Here is a 20,045-nt window from a genome sequence, read left to right as displayed (position 1 = left end):
ATTCGTGTGTGTGTGTGTGTGTGTGTGTGTGTGTGTGTGTGTGTGTGTGTGTGTGTGTGTGTGTGTGTGTGTGTGTGTGTGTGTGTGTGTGTGTGTGTGTGTGTGTGTGTGTGTGACGTGAACACGGCAACGCAGGCAATGTAAACTCCTCCTAGGTCCAAGTGACGTTTCAATGAGAATGTCGCCAATTTACCCCAGTTGAAGTCATGGCAGCGCTGAGACAGGAGCATCGGTATGGGCTCTCCTGTGCAAAAATCAACAAGAAAGCTCAAAATAAAACGCTATTTCACGTCAAGCTAACCGATACCGCCATTCGAACGCTTGAAGCCTATCAGAATCTGAAGGTAAGTCCTAGACAATTGTTTATTTACTAATCGCGCAGGTGTTTGTTTGGATACTCCTCCGACTAGTCTAATCTCAGTGAAAAGAGGTAGACCACTGGGGTAAAAAGTTCCAAAAGTGTCAGCGACACAGTAGCCTATGTGGTGATTGTACACTTCCCTGTGCTTGCACTGTATCGGTGTAAGCTTTATTGGTCGATGGGAAAGCGTTCCGTTTAAGTAGGCTATGGTTGCTTGATTATATGGGACTTCATGGAAATAATGCCATAGCATCCAATACACAATTTGAGTTTGTTTTAAAATTGCTTGGAAAACGCCACCGATTTCGATAAAAAGAATGAGACATGTAATTTGTGTGATGCATGTTTGTTGTGTAGAATATTAGCGTATGTATGTGATCCATTGGTGTTTTATAGTAAACATGTCATATTCCTTCAGACAGACTTCACGTTTGGGCTATCTATTCGTAATTGAGAAAATAACAATGCAAGTATTTTAAATGATCGTGATATGTTGGAATAAAGCACCTAACTACATTGTCGTTTCATAACTTTTGTAGTCTACTTTTTAACATTGGGATAGTCTCTGAGACAGATCATGGCGACATAGCCACCATATTTAGGCTCTAAATATAACAATAATTAACATTTTAATTCTTAGCTTGAATGTAGCATAAATGTAGGCCATCGAAAGTAGGCTTTCATCTATCCAGCAATGGTGTTACTTTCAAAAGTAACAGCCTACATGACCTATTATGGTTTCTGATAACATGTTGCAGTTTGTCATTTAGAAAAATGTGTAGGCCTAGCCTAATAGCAATATGCCAGTGTGACATGGATAATGTGTAACCGTTTCTAAATTACTCAAATTTCCAAAGGATATCTATTCTAAACGTGGTGTATTTGGTGAGAAATAAATACCTTATTTAGGACATGAAAACTTGTCACCCCAACCCTGGAGTCTCTTGTTGCTATTGGGTGGTGGTGGCAGGGCAGTTTTGTTGCTGTGCTTTTGTGCAGTGAGGGGATTCGATTATCTGGGCCCGGTAACGCTGGTGAGAGGAGTTTACACCGGTAACGCTGGTGAGAGGAGTTTACACCGGGTGAAAGGTGATTGCAGTTGTTTTGGAACCGGGCTGGTCTCACGAGCGTGATTGAGCCAAGTGCTCTGTTCAAAGCCCACAGCCAAAGAGTTTCTATTATATTGAAAAGATAGTCCCTCTAACAATGAAAATACATGTCCTCAAAGATGTAAGGCAGGCGGAAGGAGACAAGATACGGTGGGACCATTCTAGACAATGAGAGTGCAGATACTCGTGTGATATTATAAAGCCATTTTTTTTGCCAAAGTGTCATGTGCGTGCACTTACACAGAACAACAATATAAACGCATCATGCAACAATTTCAAAGATTTACAGTTCATATAAGGAAATCAATCAATTGATATCAAGTAATTGGGAATACAGATATGCATCTGTTGGTCAAAGGATACATTTAAAAAAAGGTTGGGGCGTGGATTAGGAAACAAGTCAGTATCTGGTGTGACACATTTCCTCAGCATAAAGTTGATCAGGCTGTTGATTGTGACCTGTAGAATGTTGTTCCACTCCTCTTCAATGGCTGTGTAAAGTTTCTGACGGGAACTGGAACACGCTGTCATACACATCGATCCAGAGCACCCCAAAAGTGCTCAATGGGGGACATGTAATGTGAGTATGCAGGCCATGGAAGAACTGGGACATTTTCAGCTTCCAGGAATTTTGTACAGATCCTTGCGACATGGGGCCATGCATTATCATGCTGAAACATGAGGTGATGGCGGCCATGGCAATGGGCCTCAGAATATCGTCGGGGTATATCTCTGCATTCAAATTGCCATTGATAAAATGCAATTGTGTTCATTGTCCGCAGCTTATACCTGCCCATACCATAACCCCACCGCCACCATGCGGCACACTGTTCACAACGTTGACATCAGTAAACCACTCACCCACATGACGCCATACACGCTACGCTGTCTGCCATCTTCCCAGTACAATTGAGACCAGGACTCATCCGTGAACAGCCACATTTTTGAGTTTGCTCTGTTCTGTGAAGGGAGTAGTACACCGCTTTGTACGAGATCCTCAGTTTCTTGGCAATTTCTCACATGGAATAGCCTTCATTTCTCAGAACAAGAATAGACTGACAAATTTCAGAAGAAAGTTATTTGTTCCTGGCCATTTTGAGCCTGTAATCGAACCCACATATGCTGTTGGTCCAGATACTCAACTAGTCCAGTTTTATTGCTTCTTTAATCAGAACAACAGTTTTCAGCTGTGCTAGCATAATTGCAAAAGGGTTTTCTAATGATCAATTAGCCTTTTTTTAATGATAAACTTGGATTAGCTAACAACGTGCCATTGGAACACAGGAGTGATGGTTGCTGAAATATAGGCCTCTGTACACCGATGTAGATATTCCGATTCAAAATCAGCCGTATGCAGATACAATAGTCATTTACAACATTAACGATGTCTACGCTGTATTTCTGATCAATTTGAAGTTATTTTTATGGACAAAAAATGTGCTTTTCTTTCAAAAACAAGGACATTTCTAAGCGACCCAACTTTTGAACGGTAGTGTATATTTTATGGAAAAGATATGATGTATGTTTCCAGATGATGCACCATGCTGCCTTGTTGACAGAGTAGTGCAGATTACTGTTCGATTTGAGAAGGGTGCTCCTCCCTCACCGCTTTTGTCTGTTCACGTCACAGACTATATACTGTTGCTCTTCAACTCAGGTTAATAGGACTTAATAAGAAATTCACTTATTTTTTTTTAGACTGAAACACGATGCCCGGACCTTACCCATGATGTTGCACATCGATTTACTGTAAGTCAATAAGTCATCGTTTTAGTCAAAGTATGAAATAGTTGGGCTTTAGCGCCAAGACCTGTAGAGGGCGTAGTTCTTCCTGATAACCTATTACTTCTCAACGTCGACGTATTCAACCCAGCTGGTAATACACTCGTGTCCCCATGGACCTCGTACACAACAGCCTCCATTCAGGCTTTAAAGGTGCATTGGTTTCCTCATTTACTTGATTTAATGGTTTGTCGGTGGGAGGAAAAACAGGGAAAATATTAGTACTGTCTAATAAAACACTATTTTCCATCACCGTGCTAGGTGATGCTACTTCCTGATGTTGTGGTGCAAGCTCAGCCAGAAGTGAACAACAGACTGACGTGGCGTGCAACATCCGGAAGTTGACAGAAAATCCAAAAACGGTTGTGGAAAATGTTGTTTTTTCTTAAGACAGCAGAAATATTTTCACTTTTTTTTTCTCCCACCGACGAGCCATACATCTAGTTGAGGAAACTGACCCTTTTGTAGGGGGATGTTTTGTGTACGAGCCGGTCCATGGAGGACATGAGATATTGCTGGCTGAATACATTACATTTGGGCATAAGATGACAAACGATGTAAAATGAATAATAGGGCCATCTTGCAGCCAGTTGCGCTAATTTGGAATTGAAATGGGAAATCCGAAATGGGACATTTTGTAGAAATCTGTGTCATTGTCGTGTTTTTCCTTACCACCCCTGAGCATGGCATTGTTTCTTAATCAAAAACAGCTGCAAAGTTCTTCCTCTTTGCGACTGAGCTGAGCCAAACAGCCTTGAGTCCACTTGGCCACCTAAGCCGTGGAGCAAATTAAAACAGGGGATGTAAAACTAATGTTTTTGCAGTGCTACTTTATCAGAAAATTATAGTAATTTTCAAAGTTGCATTTTGCATATCTGCCCCCCCCCCGTCAAGATAAATGGTTTTTACTTCACTACACGCTCCACTGCTTTGATTGGTGCAGCTAGAAACTAGAAGTGTCTGTCCTGTAATGAAAAGGCACCTGCGAAAGACATTTGAAGGAACATGTTTATGAATTTTGTTGTTGTTGTGCTGTTACATTTGTATTGGTGTTTTGTGTCTGATGCGCTCAGGGTGTTGTTACATGTGATTTGCGGAGTGCATCATGGGCAAAGTCATAGTAGCCTATCATTTCACTTCCTCTGTGAGAACCATGAGCACGGGCTGATTTGGCTTTGCTATACTGCAGCCAAATCCTGCCAGCAGCCCACATACCAGCAGCCTATATTCCCTGTAACTATTACCCAGGTTGTTGCTGTAAATGAGAATGTCTTCTCAGTCCACTTACCAGGCAACAAAGGTTGCACCGTGTCCATTGCAATGTAGAAAAACGCATGTCTCTAAACCTTTCAGTGGGTATCCATAACAAGCTTCATCTTATTACTGTTTCTGTGGCGGATTCGTGGCCACAATTTATGGAAAATGCCAAAACTTTGGAGACGACAATAGATGACGAAGTCAAAGATACTGGTTTCCATCTGTGTTTTCCCTAAATGCTTATGAAAAATCTAGCACCAGCCACAGCCTAGCCAGCTGGCTAATCTTCTGAATATGGTGGAGTAAAACAAATCACAGCAACAACTGATAACAAAAGCTAGCTAAATAAGGTTTGCAGGATAGGGTACTGACAGCTGTCAGTGTAGCTAGCTAAATAAGGTTTGCAGGATAGGGTACTGACAGCTGTCAGTGGAGCTAGCTAAATAAGGTTTGCAGGATAGGGTACTGACAGCTGTCAGTGGAGCTAGCTAAATAAGGTTTGCAGGATAGGGTACTGACAGCTGTCAGTAGAGCGAGCTAAATAAGGTTTGCAGGATAGGGTACTGACAGCTGTCAGTGGAGCTAGCTAAATAAGGCTTGCAGGATAGGGTACTGACAGCTGTCAGTGGAGCTAGCTAAATAAGGTTTGCAGGATAGGGTACGGACAGCTGTCAGTGGAGCTAGCTAAATAAGGTTTGCAGGATAGGGTACTGACAGCTGTCAGTGGAGCTAGCTAAATAAGGTTTGCAGGATAGGGTACTGACAGCTGTCAGTGTAGCTAGCTAAATAAGGTTTGCAGGATAGGGTACTGACAGCTGTCAGTGGAGCTAGCTAAATAAGGTTTGCAGGATAGGGTACTGACAGCTGTCAGTGTATCTAGCTAAATAAGGTTTGCAGGATAGGGTACTGACAGCTGTCAGTGGAGCTAGCTAAATAAGGTTTGCAGGATAGGGTACTGACAGCTGTCAGTGTATCTAGCTAAATAAGGTTTGCAGGATAGGGTACTGACAGCTGTCAGTGGAGCTAGCTAAATAAGGTTTGCAGGATAGGGTACTGACAGCTGTCAGTGGAGCTAGCTAAATAAGGTTTGCAGGATAGGGTACTGACAGCTGTCAGTGGAGCTAGCTAAATAAGGTTTGCAGGATAGGGTACTGACAGCTGTCAGTGGAGCTAGCTAAATAAGGTTTGCAGGATAGGGTACTGACAGCTGTCAGTGGAGCTAGCTAAATAAGGTTTGCAGGATAGGGTACTGACAGCTGTCAGTGGAGCTAGCTAAATAAGGTTTGCAGGATAGGGTACTGACAGCTGTCAGTGGAGCTGGTTTGCAGGATAGGGTACTGACAGCTGTCAGTGGAGCTAGCTAAATAAGGTTTGCAGGATAGGGTGCTGTCAGTGGAGCTAGCTAAATAAGGTTTGCAGGATAGGGTACTGACAGCTGTCAGTGGAGCTAGCTAAATAAGGTTTGCAGGATAGGGTACTGACAGCTGTCAGTGGAGCTAGCTAAATAAGGTTTGCAGGATAGGGTGCTGTCAGTGGAGCTAGCTAAATAAGGTTTGCAGGATAGGGTACTGACAGCTGTCAGTGGAGCTCGCTAAATAAGGTTTGCAGGATAGGGTACTGACAGCTGTCAGTGGAGCTAGCTAAATAAGGTTTGCAGGATAGGGTGCTGTCAGTGGAGCTAGCTAAATAAGGTTTGCAGGATAGGGTACTGACAGCTGTCAGTGGAGCTATTTATTGATGTTTCTCCACTCCATGTGGAAATCACCTTCCCTTCCCCAATTCGTGAATATGTTTAAGTAGCCTGCGTCATCCCTCGGAGGTGGAACCTAAACGAGCGATTCCGCTCTAGAACAGGAATTACATTGAAATAGGGGTGGGTGGCATTGTCCTCTGGTGGTGTCCTTTTAAACATTTGAAACCTTGCCCAATTCCAGAGCTTATTGGTCTGTTAGGTGGTGTAGAACTATGGGTTGCTTTCCCCAATGACAATGCATGGAAACTTCCTCATCTGTTGAAGGCCAATGTAGGCTGCTGCAGTATAAACAGATGCAGAGTAAAATATACAGGTGTTTTGTCTCACTAATGTAGACTAATTCTGCTCTCATTTCAACAGTCAAAGTAGATTATTATTATATATATTATTTTCTCTTAACCAAATATTCATAGCTCATGTATAAATTCTGTGTGGGTTTTAGTTGATTATATGTTGGGCTCTAAAATAAAATAAAATAAATAATTGGTAGCACTGGTACTCCCAACTTAAAGTTAGGAGCACAAAATAAATTTAGTAGCACCAGAAAAGTAGAGTTTTACATTGATTGAGATAAAGCCTATATGAACTGCAGCTATTTTTTTTGAAGCACACGCTGTGCCTTAGAAACAAAAACCCTTTAGACATTGTTAATTATAACCTAAAATGTTGATACACATACCTATTAATGAAATTAGTCATTTGTGGAATATTAGGTTTCTACATTGTGTAAAAGCACACTTTTACTATTGTTATCTGCTAGCTAACCGAACAGGGTGTAAACAAATGGTTAGATGCCCACGAATAGTTTTAGAACGGCCTGCGACATGGTTTATGAATGTGTAAATGCGGCCCACCACTGTGCAAAATAAAAAATGTAGCGCCTACATGTAGGTCATAACTTTTGAACAATTAGTTTCTCTCTAATAATTAGGGCTAGAAAATGCCAGGTACCTAACAACAAGATATTATCACAATACTTAGGTGCCGATACAATTATGTATTGCAATTCTCACTATTCTATATGTATTGCGATTCGATACTGGCATTTTATTGCAATTCGATGCTCCAAACAAATTTCTTGCCAAAATACTCAAGTTGCTCATCTGCTGCAGAGGGACATGAGAACTTGTTTTGATCAGTCATAGAAATAAAAGTGCTGACATGTTGGCTTACCATTTTCTTTTTTTTAAAGAAGATTGAGAACAAACTAGAGAGAAAATGAGAAATACTGGAGTTTTGGCGCAGGTACAGCCGACCTAGAGCCTAGCGAATGTTTTTATTTAACTAAAATGGCAGTTCTTGCAGAAAAACTATTTTGGAGCATATGTGACCAAAAGGGGTGGACTTTAGAGCCCTGATCATATTACTCATTCAGCACACCTGCGCACTCCTTCAACGGTTAACACCTTCTCACAAAGCAACTGTTTTGATTATCCAGAGGTTGTTGATTCTGCTATTCACAGGTCTTCACTGTCAGCCCTAGATACAAACACAATTTCCCTAGTATAACATCAGATTCTATACACACATTCCCCAAATGTTTTTTTTTTCTTTTTCATTTGGGGGCTTATATTTTGTCCTATTTCTGGATATTTGTTTTTTGCATATCACATATCCCCCCAGAGAGTGAGGTCACGGCCAGGGTCTGTCATTATCAATGGCGGCCTTGGAGCAATTAGGGTTAAGTGCTTTGCACTAGTGTAACACTGGTGTTACAGTCAGAAAGCAGCAACAGTGGTCAAGTCTGGTCATTATGGGTTTCACTCCGACTATAGGAGCAAAGTGGCAGCCCCTAACCTCTGTTAATCACGTTTATCCTGCATCTCTTACCTATGAAAAGAAATGGATCTCTAATAAGCCTACACTTTAAAATACAAAGTGAGCTGTAGGCCTGTTAAGCAATGACCAGAGGGAAAGAAAGGAGCATGATGACCTCTCCCAAAACCATCTACAATAGATAAACAGGCCTGTTGACCATGGCTGCAGCTGTAACTTTCAGATAGTGGCTCTTATCTCTTGACCCTGTACCATCGCTAGGAGTACTTCAGAGAGCAGAGAACAGTTTTTTTTTGTTCTCTTCAATGTTACATTCTGGTCATATTAAGGTACTGATGCTTGAATGTTGAGGAACTCCTGAAGCATGCACAGCATGGTCACCTCTTTATGGTTAGATAAAGGCTTATTTGGGGGACAGCTTTGTACATGAACGACTGTACTGTGACTTGCACAAACCGATCAAATGTAGCCCACTTGTAAACGAAGGTACAATTAGTAATCAGCTAAGAAAATTATTAGGGATTTTACACTAAAAGCTTTGTGATGAGGCTTTTCCGTTGATACGCCCCCCCATTTCCAATTGACTATGAGAACTGATTGAGTGAAACAAGGTTTCTGTGCTCTAGAGTGATTAATCAGACACATTCCAGTGCAGATTAGCAGTGAAGCCCCTTGATCTGTGGACCTGGCCGTGTAGAACCATGATACTGGTGAGGGGCCACGGATATGAGCACACTCACAAAGCCTTAAGAGCACATTTTATTATTGAATGAACACTTAAGAAGTTGTACGCTGGCCATTGGGGTAAATAAGCGATAGGAAACTCTAATTATTGTGATAGTTGGCTAACGGGTATAATTTTCCCCACTGGTCTAATTGAACTAAGTAGTACTGTTGTAATACATTGTTAGCTTGATGAATAAAGGGTGATTGCTTTGTGAGAAATCGACAGTGTTGAGCGTGCAATTGCAGAAAAGGTATTTGCTAGCATATCTTGACCAGATATGAAATAACAATATTTCCTTTCAATATTTTAAATGCTACCTGATGTGTTTTTAGGATCAATTGTATTTTATCTGCAATGCTTGTGTCTGTTATATTAAATGATAACCACTTTCTCCGTTTCTCTCCTCCTTCCCAGGGATCCTTACCAAATCAGCCAGCAGTTTGCTTCAAGGGGAGCCAGGGGGTAAGACGAATGTGTTTTTGCACCTCCTTTCTAAAGCTTTAGAAATGAAATGCTTTAATTAGTTCTGATTTGCCGTACAGGCAGCACTCGCGACCGCTCTGCCACTGCATTTTTCACGAGATCCAAAACCAATGGCTTGAAACAGGAGGGCAGTTCAGTTGCATGCATGTGCATCCACTGACTAAACCCCGAAGGCCTGATTTGGATGGCACATATTGTGAGGATCTTGTTCTATTCTTCAGCTGGTGGTTATTGTTGCCTTACAGGGATATACAGTAGAGTGGAGCAGTTCTCATATTTGTCGTTATAAATACATTAAAAGCTTGACTGCCTCGCAAAGAGACTATCAGTGTTTAATGTGGCCTCCCTTTGCATTTGTGGCGTGTGAGTTAAGGTTTATGTTTCAGGCAGCTCTTTCCATGTTAGATTTAGAACCGGATTTAATTGGTCCTGCCACAGCAATGTTTATACAGAGTCTTTATTTACACAAGTACAGTACTGCCAGTCATTCTGAAAACTGGAATCATATAGCTGGTATTCTCACAGTATTCCAGGATCATGTTTGTGATTTTTATCTGGCTACGGGGGTAAAAGGTAATATTGCAAATGCATAAATACTGCAATGCAGGTTTGTTTGAATGTGGCTCTGTGTCATATTATCCTTGATGCTGAGTGTAGTCAGACCTTAGTACATCACCTACAGAAACACTTGGCAGTGAAATGGAGAAGACATTCCTGTGAAACTGCAGTAAAGAAAGATGCCTGTGTCCAACCAGATTAGCCGGGGCACTAGAGCAGCCTCCCCAGCGCTGCCTACTGCACATTTACCACACAATCAGCCCTGTCTAAAAGGAGCTGCTCTAATCCCTGCAAGAGCCGATTGCATTGACGAAAGTGACTTCGCTCTGTACACAAACGCTGGCCTGCGCGCTCACATGGGCCCTAAGAGCGGGTACACCATACCCTCAGGCTGCTAGCCAGGTTACTGGGTCAGGCTGGCAACTGGAAAGGCTTTGTTTGGAGAGGGGGAGGAGGTTGGGGAGTTGGTGAACCCAAGGGAGCCCCATGTCTCCACGCCTGTTGTCTCTGTGTAGACATGAAAGAGCCGAGATGAGGAAAGGGGGATGCTATGGCAGCCGTGGAGTTGTTCTCCCTCTGTCTGCACAGTTCTTTATGGCGCTTCATCAGAAAATAATAAAGTATTCTGACACAGAATGTAGCTTAGGTAAAAACAAACCTATCTAAGGCATATGCAAACCAGCGAGTGTAATTGAACATATGCAAAACACACAAGATGAATACGGATAGGGAACGTCAGTCGTTCTGTTTAGTGTGTAATTGAAGTGTGCTTTAATCACTGAATAGGATTTTGTGATTATATATTTGTTGGCACATTACATATTCAAATTGCTTTGGCGGAATTCAAGTATAGGCTCCCTCCCCCTCTGACAGCGCCCCCCTGCGCAGGCCGATTGGGCATTAATGAGCTATCTGCAGCCGTTGGAGGGAGAGCAGATTAAGCTGTTACTGTTGGGGGATGCTGGTAACATGGCAGACTGGAGGAGTACACCAGACAGAGGGGGACCAGTGGGCTCTAAGGTGCCTTACAACAGTACAGTAAAGTGTCCTTGCCCATCTTATCCAGAGCAACATATTAGAAAAACTACTAGCCTAGAGGAAGAGTGGGTGAAGAGAGGGGTGATTCTTGTGACAGGTGGCAGTGTCCTCTTAGATGTGCCCTACCAGTTCAAACAATTCCTGCTCTTGTCTCAGGGCTTGCTAGCTCATGTCACATTTCCATTTCCAGTGCCAGTAATCCAAGGGAATTCCCATAACCACTCTGCTGGCCTCTCTCCAACACCTTTGGTGTTAGGAGTTAGTCCCCAGATCAAGCAATGCCATGCTGCGGTTGACACACAGATTTCCTCTGGCTATGTGGCCAACTATGTATCACCTGGTGATGTGTAGTCACTCATGCCTGACAAGTGCCCACATTGTCCCCCCCAGTGATAAGGTTGGAACCATTTGCTCATAACAACTAGCTATCCTTGTCATATTCAGAATGTTATTGAAGGGAAGAAAATTGAAAAGCTTGATCAGTAATGAGATTTCAGTTGCAGTGGTTAAAGAAATAACAACCTTGTCATGTAAGCTAACAAATTAAAAGTGGAGCAGGTGACGCAACTGTAAAGAAATAAACGTGAAGACGAGAGTGTTATGTGAAATTCTTTTCCCATTTCACAAAAGCTCTCAGTCTAAAAGGAATTCAGGTCTGGATTACTTTGAAATCGGCACTTGGGATCTAGGAACTTATTCAGTTTTGGTTTGGGTTCTCATGGTCTGGAATTTCACATCCTAGTGCTTATTTTCCTGTAGTGCTGGCAAAGCAGTCTTTTAGCTGGCATGTTTTATGTCTGCTTAGTAGAAATGGAATCCTTTATTAGCTCTTAGCTCTCTTTGGTGATTTGTATTTTTTTTTACTGCGTTTTCACAGCATTGGACATATTATCCATCTCTCATGTCGAGTGCATGTACACAAATGAACAGTGTGTGATTTTCAAGTTGTTTTTCCACACCTAAGGTAGCGTCTGTCTTTATTAGCAAGAGTTCTGTCCAATGAGCTCTGTTACAGTATTTGTGCCATATGGTGACAATTCATTCATTGTAGGGATATTGCAATTTGTGAGATTGGATAGTGTTGATTTTTGGATTAGGTTGGCACACTATTTCCTCATGGCTCTGTTGTGTGGGGATAGAATTATATCACATAATCCTTCAGTGTGATCACTTTCCTGTTTGCCTCCAGAAATCTTCTTGCAAATGATGAGATTCCTGTTTTCCTTCCCACTCAGCTTCCCAAATAAGAACTAGAGAAAGGATCTGGGTTAAGCATTGTTTTGCTGGTACAGTATGCCCTCAAAATGGGATCTCTGCTCGTGCCAGAAATGCTATAATACAGTGTTACAGCCACAGTTTTTAAAAACGTGTGCTCTCTATAATCTGTCTGGGCTATATATTGCAGAGCAGTTTCTTTCTGTGTTGTTTCACATTGATGGTGATCTCATCCCCCTCCAGATATGGGGAATACCTTGCATATAAGAGTTGATATACATAGCTGCTGGGCAGACCATCCAGATATTATCGAACTGAAGACTGGCTGGTGCTTAGAGGAGGAGAGTAGAGGAAGGGAGCATTCTTCCCAGAGATCTTCTCATGACGACTGTGTGTGAAGGATCAGCTTGCTGCCCCCTCCCATCTGCCCCCCCAGATTATTGTGCCGTTTCACCCCGTGCCTTGGCTTGGGAGACATCTACCCCCACCCAGAGCGCTCCGCCTCCCTTTCGCACTGCAAATGAGCTCTTGTTCTGTGTGTGTGTGTGTGCACACCCGTCAGTCAGTATTTTTTTTCCCCGAACACTAATTAGAATAACAATAAGAGGAATGCGGTTAGAGCAAGGTCCTTTCCCAGTGGCTCAGCCAGAGGTTGGGGGAGTCGTCCCACGTGTGCCTGAAAGGGCACACGCCGCTCTATTCATCCAGATGTGTCAGGCAAAAAGCCCTGCGTGTCTGAGGCCCACTGTTTTGACTGGCAAAGCTGTTGGCCCCATTTTGGGATCACATATCGGAGGGACAAGCCGCATGAGACCTCTCCCAGTCCAGGGAAGACTGGCCCTCTTTCTTTAGCAAGCTCCTCTGATATTGAGATTGCTAATGTAGCTCCGAAGTAGTCATTTGATTTTTTATTTATTTTACCTTTATTTAACCAGGCAAGTCAGTTAAGAACACATTCTTATTTTCAATGACGGCCTGGGAACAGTGGGTTAACTGCCTGTTCAGGGGCAGAACGACAGATTTGTACCTTGTCAGCTCGGGGGTTTGAACTCGCAACCTTCTGGTTACTAGTCCAACGCTCTAACCACTAGGCTATGCTGCCGATGATATTATCCAAGTTATCGCACAACAAGGGCTTTTTAACGAGCATATTTTAGCTCGTTTTTGTGTAGCAATTAAACACGTAACTTAACACTGATATGGAACTGAAGGTATAGAGTTTTGATTGTTTGGAGCATTGAACTGAGACCGTTGATTCCCAGCAGCACTGATCTGTCTGGCCTGGCACAGTCTGTGTGTAGTATCCTCACCAGGATGACTATCGGTTCCAGGAGGTTGTTGTAGCTCTGCTCACATACAGTATTAGGTCAACCATTTTGTTTATTCGCACAGGTCAAAAATCTATTAGAAAGACTGATTGAAACACCCCCAATTGTTTATACTTGTACAGTCTTAGTGTTCTCTTTTACATTCCAATAACAGTGTTAGGAATATCCCAAAAAGCACGCACAACTTTTGGCAGACGTATCAAAATGCGTAGGGAATATGTAGATTGGAGAGTGTTTGCACATTAGCAAAACGTCGCCGAGACATCAGAATAGAATGCCTGGCCGACATATAATCGACGTAGAATTTAGGATGTAGTCATTCTGTGAGACATCTTGCCACTTTAGCAAATGCTTACTACATCTAACTGGGATCATGATGGATATTTAAATGATATCAGAAGAATAGGCTAGACCAATGAGATCCTGTTGGATCTAATCCCATTCATGGAAGATGCCTCACCATTCTGTAAACCAGTAAGGACTGACCCAGAAGTTACCTTCTTGGAGGGTAATAACATCACTGAACGCACTAGTGCTACAAAACGTCCATCAGCGAGAGTGGAAACCAGTATGTGATGTAAGAAAGAGCAATCCTCTGTTCCTCCAATCTTTCTGTTGGTCTCGTTGGTTGTTGGGCTATCTGCAATGGTTGCTTTTCCTGAACTCTTCCCACATCCATTATTTTTCCGCCATTTAAAAATGCAGCACAACAGGATACATGCAACGCTGCCCCGGGAAACAAACATGGTTAGGGAAGTGGAATGGTCAAAGGGCAGGGTTTGTCTGCAGTGTGTAGTTTGTTCTTTTAGGGCTCAAATCACTCGAGTACTACAGACTGAGCTATTGTTTAACCTAAAGAAGAATAACAACCTAAGATAATCTTTACCACATTGACAGTGGGAGATATACTTTGTGTGCAAAGAGGACTTTGGTGTATACTGAGGTTTCACTGTATGTTTTGTGTGGGTTTGGGCATGTGCTGGTTTATGAGTGTTTGTTTGTCATGCACAAGGCAAGGCTTATCTGGTCACACTGGGTTTCCACGTCACCGCTCGGTGCATGTTTTCCATTTTGTCTTGTTTCTCTGAGGCTCTGCGTAAATTCATCAGATTTGGATGTACTTTCCCATGTTACAATCTGGGAATTGTTAAAGGATTACCGACTGTTTGGAATCAAGGTCCGGTAAAGGGCGTATTTGGATCATTCTTAAAGTTGGTCATGATCACTGTAATTAAACAATTGATTAAAACACATCACACAGCACATACGGCCCCCTCCACCCCCAAGCCTTATGGTTAGACATGGGCCTACATAATCCTCAAACACTGTAACTATAGTAACCAGTGGAAAAGTGTCTGCATGTAATGTTGAAATGGGCTGTCTATGAAGCCTGCCATCAGTGTTCTCCACCCCCCCTATCTGTGTATCCACTCAGACAGGAACACTACTGGGAGGAGAGGGGATGTTGAGGGGAGGGGGTGAGTTGGTGACCCATGTGTTTGCTGAGGTTGACAGATTAGCCCAGTCTCTTGGAGAAGGCAAATTTAGCTTGGCATAAGAGCCAATACCTTGGGGGATGTTGTCGCCACAACAATTGCCCACCCCCTACTCCCCTCACAACCCCCTTCAGACCCCCACTCCTCCTCTCTGTGGATCTTCAGTCTTTCTCTACCAACCCCCTCAACGGTCAGGCTGACTTGAAGCACAGGAACAAAAAGCCAGCCTCAATAAAAGCCTGGTTTTAAAGGAGAGGTGATCTCATGCATTGTATTCACAATCTGAGTCACCACAGAGTCATTGATCATACGGTAAACAGTGGGAGGATTGTGGAGAGTAGGAATTAATATGAATATTCCCTGAGGCATCGTCTGCCTGTGTTGCCTTCTATAGTTGTCTGCATGTGTCACTGGAATTATGCCTTCCTTTTTAAATGCCACTTGTAAGCTTTCTTTTCCTTTTTGACCAATTCCTCTGTGTGGAGCCTCCAGAGGAAAAACGTTGCCTTTCTTTGTGAATGTCTTAGCTATGTTTCCCATAGTACACATGGATCCAGTGTGTGCGTATGGCTGTTTGTGAAGAGATGCAGAGAGGGAATGCTTTTCGGCACCAGCTCTTACCCATTCCCCTCCTCCCAGACTAGTTTTCTCTGTTCTGTTTGTCCCTTTGCTGGGATGCTTTAGTGTTGACCACATTCCAGAGGGAGAGGAAAGCGGGGACTGTGGAGTGCTATCCCTCATGCACGAGCTGAGCGGGGAGCCACACCGTGACAGTGCTGTCCCCCTCTCCCACCCGCCCGCCAACCACACGTCCATGCTGTTCATGAATAATCCAGGCGGGCCGACGGGCCATTGCACTCAGCTGTGTGGGGGAAGATGCAAGAACAAAAGACAGGCAGCTCACAGCAGCAGCCATGACTGAGCAGACTGGGATGAGAGGACAATGGCCAGCAGTGTCAGTACAGACCGAGGCAGACTGGAATGAGAGGACAATGGCCAGCAGTGTCAGTACAGACCGAGGCAGACTGGGATGGGAGGACAATGGCCAGCAGTGTCAGTACAGACCGAGGCAGACTGGGATGGGAGGACAATGGCCAGCAGTGTCAGTACAGACCGAGGCAGACTGGGATGGGAGGACAATGGCCAGCAGTGTCAGTACAGACCGAGGCAGACTGGAATGAGAGGAAATGGCCAGCAGTGTCAGTACAGACCGAGGCAGACTGGGATGGGAGGACAATGGCCAGCAGTGTCAGTACAGACCGAGGCAGACTGGGATGGGAGGACAATGGCCAGCAGTGTCAGTACAGACCGAGGCAGACTGGGATGGGAGGACAATGGCCAGCAGTGTCAGTACAGACCGAGGCAGAGTGGGATGGGAGGACAATGGCCAGCAGTGTCAGTACAGACCGAGGCAGACTGGAATGAGAGGACAATGGCCAGCAGTGTCAGTACAGACCGAGGCAGACTGGGATGGGAGGACAATGGCCAGCAGTGTCAGTACAGACCGAGGCAGACTGGGATGGGAGGACAATGGCCAGCAGTGTCAGTACAGACCGAGGCAGACTGGAATGAGAGGAAATGGCCAGCAGTGTCAGTACAGACCGAGGCAGACTGGGATGGGAGGACAATGGCCAGCAGTGTCAGTACAGACAGAGGCAGACTGGGATGGGAGGACAATGGCCAGCAGTGTCAGTACAGACAGAGGCAGACTGGGATGGGAGGACAATGGCCAGCAGTGTCAGTACAGACCGAGGCAGACTGGGATGGGAGGACAATGGCCAGCAGTGTCAGTACAGACCGAGGCAGACTGGGATGGGAGGACAATGGCCAGCAGTGTCAGTACAGACCGAGGCAGACTGGGATGGGAGGACAATGGCCAGCAGTGTCAGTACAGACCGAGGCAGACTGGGATGGGAGGACAATGGCCAGCAGTGTCAGTACAGACCGAGGCAGACTGGGATGGGAGGACAATGGCCAGCAGTGTCAGTACAGACCGAGGCAGACTGGAATGAGCGGAAATGGCCAGCAGTGTCAGTACAGACCGAGGCAGACTGGGATGGGAGGACAATGGCCAGCAGTGTCAGTACAGACAGAGGCAGACTGGGATGGGAGGACAATGGCCAGCAGTGTCAGTACAGACCGAGGCAGACTGGGATGGGAGGACAATGGCCAGCAGTGTCAGTACAGACAGAGGCAGACTGGGATGGGAGGACAATGGCCAGCAGTGTCAGTACAGACCGAGGCAGACTGGGATGGGAGGACAATGGCCAGCAGTGTCAGTACAGACCGAGGCAGACTGGGATGGGAGGACAATGGCCAGCAGTGTCAGTACAGACCGAGGCAGACTGGGATGGGAGGACAATGGCCAGCAGTGTCAGTACAGACAGAGGCAGACTGGGATGGGAGGACAATGGCCAGCAGTGTCAGTACAGACCAAGGCAGACTGGGATGGGAGGACAATGGCCAGCAGTGTCAGTACAGACAGAGGCAGACTGGGATGGGAGGACAATGGCCAGCAGTGTCAGTACAGACAGAGGCAGACTGGGATGGGAGGACAATGGCCAGCAGTGTCAGTACAGACAGAGGCAGACTGGGATGGGAGGACAATGGCCAGCAGTGTCAGTACAGACCAAGGCAGACTGGGATGGGAGGACAATGGCCAGCAGTGTCAGTACAGACCAAGGCAGGAGGCACAGTCTATAGTAAATCATGTTTGTATATCTAGGCGCTTGCTCTCATCACTGTGCTGCCATGCTAAATAGAGCTGGGATCTCTGCCTGTCCGCTTACATCTACAGACCCAAGAAGAAGAAAAAACATCACCAAAAAAGACTTCATCTTCCTAGCAGATGTGTGGTTAGCTGTAGGAAAAACATCTCTTTACCAGAATCCTTTCCTCATCTGCCACCAAACGTAAGGCAGGAGAAGAGCATTATTAAATGTAATTTAAAGGTGATAAATACTAAATCGTGTAAGGGGGAATTTTTCATGGACACCAGTGAGGGTGGCATTGGTCCTGCTCTAACGGCAGAACCCACGCCAAGTTGTTCCGTTCCCGTCCAACTCATACCTTACAACAGCCTGAAAGTATTTGACATCTCCAAACACACAGAGCCATCCAGCCCCGGCCGTGTGCAGGCTGCGGCAGATGTGCCTGGGCCCGGGCCACAGAGGGGGCTATTGTATCTGCCCTGGCACCCTGTAGAGAGGCTCTTCTGACAAGGTGCTGAGGATTGTCGATCTAATGCCATTTGGCAAGGACGACACTAACTGTCCGACTGCCAAGTTCAGCTCACAGGATGGACACTACTGGGCCAATCTGACTGCCGTACCACTTTCCTGATGGTCCACTGTAGCACAGCGACTTCCATTTGTTGTGCTGGGGAGTGTTTAGAATCATTTGCATATGTTATCCATTCTCACAAAAAAAATTAACTTGTCTTGTCATGAGATATTTGAACATTTGTACAATGATTTGAACAATATACATTTGGTGTAATATGGCATAGCTTACTATATATTTGAAATGTCCCTTTAGGAATGGGCAGATAAAATATCGTAGGAGTACAGACCCGAAGGGTGAAGCTTAATTCCCGCAGTTAGGGAAACTAATCACTATTTAGCATTCACATGTTGGCCTAGTAAGTTAGTTGGAGGCATTGACAGCTGATGTTGAGGTGTGGCATACGGCCTCAGCTGCAGCGTAGCTTAGGAGATGTTTGACCTTAGTCCTTTCATGTGACTTGCGGAAGTGTGGGACTCCCCTGGCTTAATCAGGGATGGAAAGGGCAGCTTCATGGTACAGCCTCTGTTATTCACACTGATATTAGACTTACCTGTCAATGTGGGTTGTGGTTCTGGAACAGATTGGGATGAGGGGAAAAGTCATGGTAGATTTCCGTCAGTTTGGAAATGGGAGCCCACCAATAATTGAATGACATTCAAAAAATTATAAATATTTCAACAGCATTTTTGTAGATTATTAATTCTTTTTTTTTGTACGCACACAAAAGCCTACAAAATGTAGGCCGAAGGTTTTGTTTTCCTTTTCTTTTGATTGTTTGTTCGAAAACCCTCCAGCATGAACAACTGTCCTGGGAAATGTAACCCGAAGATGAGAGAGAAAAAGTTGCAGGTAGCAAGTCAAGGATGGCCCCTGTGTGCTCAGACAGAGATTTTAACTGGAATGCCTCATTTTGGGGGCCCTTCATCTTCACATAAGGGAATGTATGGGCTAAAAGGAACCAGGAGCAGCTCCCCCATGAGCCAGGAAGCATAGAGCTGGGAACTAATGACGTTATGGTTATAAAGGTGGAGAAGGAAGCTGTGGATAAAAGGGGGTCAACTTCAGAATGGACTGACCTGAGTAACAGTGATTTAGAATTAGAATATGATGTGTGCACGGTGGCGGGGAGGAGAGGGTGATTCTAACGCTTTGCTGGAGGGGGGGGGGGGTGCTTGCTGTTTGCCTCGACCCAAAGGCACATACTGACTGAGGGGGATGTGGTGGTATGGGGTGGGGGGTGTGATTGCAGAGCTAAGACTGTAGATCCTGAACTGTGCTCTCGCCTGGGGGCAGTCAAGCTGTTTATCAGCATCTCCATTTGAAAGAAAGCACAGCAAAGGAGAATGATATCTGCCTTGACCTACTTCTGGAGCGCCTCTATGACTTGTTGCTTGGCGTTTTGGTCAAGACCGCTACCACTTTCCTTCTGTAGCTCAGTTGGTAGAGCATGGCGCTTGTAACGCCAGGGTAGTGGGTTCGATCCCGGGACCACCCATACGTAGAATGTATGCACACATGACTGTAAGTCGCTTTGGATAAAAGCGTCTGCTAAATGGCATATATTATTATTATATTATTATAATAGGTCCTGAAGGCAAGGCTCTTCTGTTGCTCCTATTTACTTTGACGCTTTTTTGGTTGATGACAGTTAATTAGTGGAAACCTGAAGCAGACATTAGTGGAATACTGCCCCACCACTTCATCTGAAGGGCTGGACAGATATAGGTCAACATAACTAATAGTCAGTTTGATATCAAAAGTGTCCATGGCTTTGTGGGCTGCCTTGTGCTTTGTGTGTGTCGATGGTTGGATTGTGTGTTGGGTGCTATTAAGAGCACTGAGGGTGATGGGGGGGGAGTGCAAAGCTCGCTGTGGAG

The 20,045-nt window shown here is 44.6% G+C and overlaps 2 protein-coding genes across 7 annotated transcripts in view; one reads left to right on the top strand and one right to left on the bottom strand.

The window, feature by feature from the left end:
* fkbp16 (FKBP prolyl isomerase 16) overlaps positions 1-1,359 on the bottom strand; it is a 49,921-nt gene extending 48,562 nt beyond the window's left edge. Inside the window, exons 1-2 of one of the 4 annotated variants that reach the window (XM_035798500.2) lie at positions 1,262-1,359; positions 194-244 (exon numbers count right to left, since the gene is read on the bottom strand). Coding sequence is in view for 1 of the 4 variants with exons in the window: in XM_035798503.2 (XP_035654396.1) it covers positions 194-230 (37 nt within the window). In the remaining 3 variants the exon portion in view is untranslated. The remainder of the gene's footprint in view (positions 1-193; positions 245-1,261) is intronic. The other 3 variants (XM_035798503.2, XM_035798501.2, XM_035798504.2) reach the window with 3 other exon arrangements.
* The window catches only part of LOC118401191 (RNA polymerase II elongation factor ELL2-like), a 54,480-nt gene continuing 34,638 nt past the window's right edge, over positions 204-20,045 (top strand). For 2 of the 3 annotated variants that reach the window (XR_004829193.2, XM_035798492.2), the window contains exons 1-3: positions 207-344; positions 3,169-3,219; positions 9,180-9,227. Coding sequence is in view for 2 of the 3 variants with exons in the window: in XM_035798492.2 (XP_035654385.1) it covers positions 207-344; positions 3,169-3,219; positions 9,180-9,227 (237 nt within the window). In the remaining variant the exon portion in view is untranslated. Of the gene's footprint in view, positions 345-3,168; positions 3,220-9,179; positions 9,228-20,045 lie in introns of all 3 variants that reach the window. The other variant, XM_035798493.2, reaches the window with a different exon arrangement.

This window comes from Oncorhynchus keta, chromosome 22, assembly GCF_023373465.1.
Source record: "Oncorhynchus keta strain PuntledgeMale-10-30-2019 chromosome 22, Oket_V2, whole genome shotgun sequence".
NCBI classification, from domain to species: domain Eukaryota; kingdom Metazoa; phylum Chordata; class Actinopteri; order Salmoniformes; family Salmonidae; genus Oncorhynchus; species Oncorhynchus keta.
The sequence above is the reverse complement of the archived record's forward strand: the minus strand, read 5'-3'. Positions and strand labels throughout refer to the sequence as shown.